At 50.4% G+C, this 3,931-nt stretch overlaps 1 protein-coding gene across 1 annotated transcript in view; it reads right to left on the reverse strand.

Moving 5' to 3' along the window:
- The window catches only part of TMEM43 (transmembrane protein 43), a 21,763-nt gene that overhangs the window by 13,319 nt on the left and 4,513 nt on the right, over nt 1–3,931 (reverse strand). Inside the window, exons 2-6 of the mRNA XM_008589205.1 lie at nt 3,382–3,531; nt 2,321–2,455; nt 1,601–1,695; nt 633–682; nt 317–386 (exon numbers count right to left, since the gene is read on the reverse strand). Of these exons, the coding sequence (XP_008587427.1) occupies nt 317–386; nt 633–682; nt 1,601–1,695; nt 2,321–2,455; nt 3,382–3,531 (500 nt within the window). The remainder of the gene's footprint in view (nt 1–316; nt 387–632; nt 683–1,600; nt 1,696–2,320; nt 2,456–3,381; nt 3,532–3,931) is intronic.

Genomic DNA, 3,931 nt, shown 5'->3' on the forward strand with positions numbered 1-3,931 from the left:
CTACCTGATTGTCCTCCCACCTCTGGATAATTGTCAACCAAATGCTTCCCTGACACTGTACGTGCAAATCCCTTTAGCACTCAGTCCATGCCTTATGTTGGTGACTTGTTTGAGGGGAGCTTGTCTGGTGTTAGGGGAGTTGGGTCTTGCCTCCGTGTTCCTGGTGCCCAGCACAGGGCTTGGCTTCAAAACCACATCCCACATTTTCATTATTCCATTGAATTAACTCAGTCTTGTTATGCAGGAACAAACTGGGGCTGGACACCTACCCTGGTGGTAGGCAGGGCTGTGCTTAGGCCTGGGGCCTAGCTCTTACCTGGGGTTTTTGTGGCCAATTTCTCGGTCGAAGTTTTTGCTGTTGACGATTTCTGACCTCCATTCAGTGTCTGCTTGTGGAGATGGAACAACTCAGAAACCAGGGTAAGAGTGACCACATGGCTAAGGCCCACTGACTCCAGGTCCTCTCATCTGAGTCTGTGACACTGGGGCCTCCCTGGATGGGTGACGGGGCAGGGCTCTGAGGACTGGCACCCAGGGATTCTGATGGCTGGCACTGCGCCCTTCCCACAGCCCACTGCTGTTGGCCTCGGCCCCAGGCAGACACCTCACGTGCAGTGGGGCCCAGTACTCACTGTAGGAGTACCTCGTCTCCTTCTTCACCTGCCCATCCTCGGTGTACTCCCTGCAGAGAAAGCACAGACAGCCACCAGAGTCAGCCCAGTCACCCCAAGCCATTCTAACCTCTAAGTCCTTCCAGCCGGAAGCAGCCTTGGGCCTATAGGGCCAAACTCCCCAAATGGAGCAGAAGCCTTGTCTGCACCAGCCCAGGGACAGGGCTCTTACTCTCTGGCAGACAGCCAGGCCCATCCCTCCAAGGCCAACAGGAGAAAAGTGCTTTCTCATCCTGAGCCAAGGTCTGCTGCCACCTGGCTTACAGGGAGGGGCCCAGGCCTGCCCTCTGGGCTCAGAGATCTGGCTGCACCCTCTGCTCCAGGACAGCCCTATGGAAGGCCCCCTGAAGCTGCTTTCAGCTCCTCCAGCCACCTACCCACCCCTCACTCACAGTCCATGTGGTTCAGGTGGGGCTTAGACCACCCCCAGCTCCAGGTGATGCCAGCCTGATTGATGACAGTCTGCCCTGGGACTTCTGTTAGAGCTGACAAGATGTAAGCCGGGAGCCCACCTCTGCTCCTTCTGTCCCATGGTGGGAGAGACCATGGAACCACCACATGGGAAAGCTGGGCACAGAGACTGAGGTGGGTGAGGCACACCGATCCTAATGACATTGTCTGAGGCCTGGATCCAGTCACACCTCACGCTGGTGCATCCTGGGACTTCCCAGATGAGAGAGCTAATCAACCCTGTTCTTCTTAAAGCCACTCTGCATTGGCTTTTTGCCATCTCCAAATAAAAGATCACTAGCTAATAATTTTGGGATCCTCTGACATTTTTCTGATAGGAAGATTTTATACTTTGGTGGTTCCTCCTTTCTCTGGGAAAGATTTATACTTTCAGAGGCATCACATGAACGCCACCTGCATTCTGCCCTAACCCTGCACCTCTTTTGCCCCAGTTGATGTTTTGCTTCCTGGCAGCTCACCTGGACTCTTCTGTTTCTACCCACTGGTACATCTCCACGTGCCTCCGCAGCTTCACGGCCGGAAGATGGACCCCATAGTTTGGATCAGACAAGAGCTTCAAAAAGAATCAAACAAATGAAAAAAATAAAGGATAAGACTCACATCAGCCCAGAATCCCCGGCTCAGGGGAAGCTGGACTGGAAGAGAAAGAAAAACAGAGAACAGCGACAAGAACGAAGAATTCTATGCTGCTTCATGTGGGAGAACTGAGTGAAGCTGCCTGTCCCAAGTTTTTAACTCTTGGTGCCACAACACGTAGTACAGGCTTGGGCTGCACAGCCCAGTGGCACCATGTCCACAGCAGTGCACTGGGTGTTCAAATAACAGGAAGGCTCCAATAATCAAAGAGTTTTCTAGCATTGCACTAGACATACATGCTAATCATGACCATGAGAGCACCTATTTATGAAGTTCATTCCACATGCCAGGCCCTGTGCCAAGAGGTCAGCAACCTAATCTCACTGAATATTCACAACTGGCCACGAGCTTGTTACCATTATTGTCCCCATTTTCCAGATGAGCCTCAGGAATGACAAGTCCACACAGGTGCTAAGAGGTGGAGTTGGGAATCACACCCATGTGTGTGTGTCTCCAAGGCTCTTGCTTTCAAATTCTCAACCAGACAACACCCAGAGATGTGCCCTAAGCTACTACAGGCCAGCAACCACCTCCAAGCCTACCTTGGACGTCCGCAGGGCCCCGATGATGTGTACCAGCTTCCCTTCATTCTCTGGAGCCACGCTGTGGATGCTGTTGGGGGACACCACAAGCGAGAGCCCTTCGGCCAGTGAGGTTGCTGTCTTCAATGCACGGCCCTGTAAGCAAAGGGGGGCAAGTGATGTCAACATCTCAGGAGTGGCTCAACACAGTTGTGCTCATTGCAGTGTATCAGGGCAGGATTCAGCGAGCATTGAGCCCCATTTCTCCACTGTATGGATGAAAACTGAGGTCTAGCAAGTGGAAGAGTCAGGAATGGAACCCAAGATTCCTGCTTTTCCAGGCAGACCTCTTCCTGCCACCCCACCTGTTCCTAGTAGCCCCCCACCCGTCTCAGCATTGCCCCCATGTTGAGAATGTGCTTCTGCTTACCCTGTACCCTTCCCTCACTTTCCTCTGCCCTCTTCTCTCCCCTTCTCTCAGTCCATGTGGTTTACATAAGCCAATCTGAACTGCTGTCCAGATCATATGACCCAGGCCTCGCCCATCAGAACATGTGTCTCCTGGCCATGAGGATTGGTTCAAAGGACTGAAACCCGAGCCAGGACACTGAGAGATCTCCCTGCAATTTTTGCTAAATTGATTTAAAAGGAAATGGTTCCTCTTTTCTCTGGGATTGCTAAGATGGTTGGATGTGAGCCTGAGTTGCCAGAGCCACCTTTGCCACCACAAAGGAAAAACCTGTCCGAGAAAAACACCACAACAGAGAAAAACAGGCAAGAGATGAAAAAATGGAGATTCCTGGTGACCCAGCATAAACATCTGGATCCAACCATGCCTGAAGTGGGTACTACCCACTCCTGCCCGGATTTTCAGGTGAATGGACTGATCCATTCTCCTCTCCGCTTACATCAGCTGTGAGGTGGGTCACAATCAGAAAAAATTCTGATGAATTCAGCGTCCCTCTTTCTCCTTTATAATATCTAGGCCCTTTACTACCAAATCCACCCTCTGGATTCACAGCCCTTGCTCTTTGACACTGTGTGGACTCTCACCCTGCACAGGGGGACCCCAGATACTTTACCTCATTGGTGAAAATTATGTAGAAGGAGAACAGGAAGGCCACGAGCCCCATAAACATCCCGCCCCAGGTCTCGCTCAGCCGTTCCAGGAAGCCTGGCTGAGGGTCAGACGTAATTTTGATGTGTTCTCTCCTGGTACCTGTACTAGAATACTGAGGTAAAAAACACATTGAAAAATCAGAATAAAAATAAGTTTTTCAAAATAAATTGAATTTTGCTACTTATTTATTTATACTCAGTTTTTACTGAGTTGTAATTATACATGGTAAAAATGTACAGCTATTAAGTGTACATTTTGACAAATGTACCCCATTTGACTAACGTCCAGGTCAACATACAGGACATTTCCATCACCCCAGAGTTTCCTTGTGCCCCTTTCCTGCCAATCTTCCCTTCTCCCTACCTACAGGCGGGCAGTCAACTCACAGCCACAACAATATTAGGAGATTGTGCTGAGTGCCTGGTGAGAGGGTGGACCCAGTGCTAAGGAGTGAGCCTTCCAGCTGGGTAACTATTTGAATTTCTTTCTTCTTTTTTTTTTTTTTTTTTTTT

This window comes from Galeopterus variegatus, unplaced genomic scaffold, assembly GCF_000696425.1.
Source record: "Galeopterus variegatus unplaced genomic scaffold, G_variegatus-3.0.2 Scaffold5295, whole genome shotgun sequence".
In the NCBI taxonomy this organism is placed as follows: domain Eukaryota; kingdom Metazoa; phylum Chordata; class Mammalia; order Dermoptera; family Cynocephalidae; genus Galeopterus; species Galeopterus variegatus.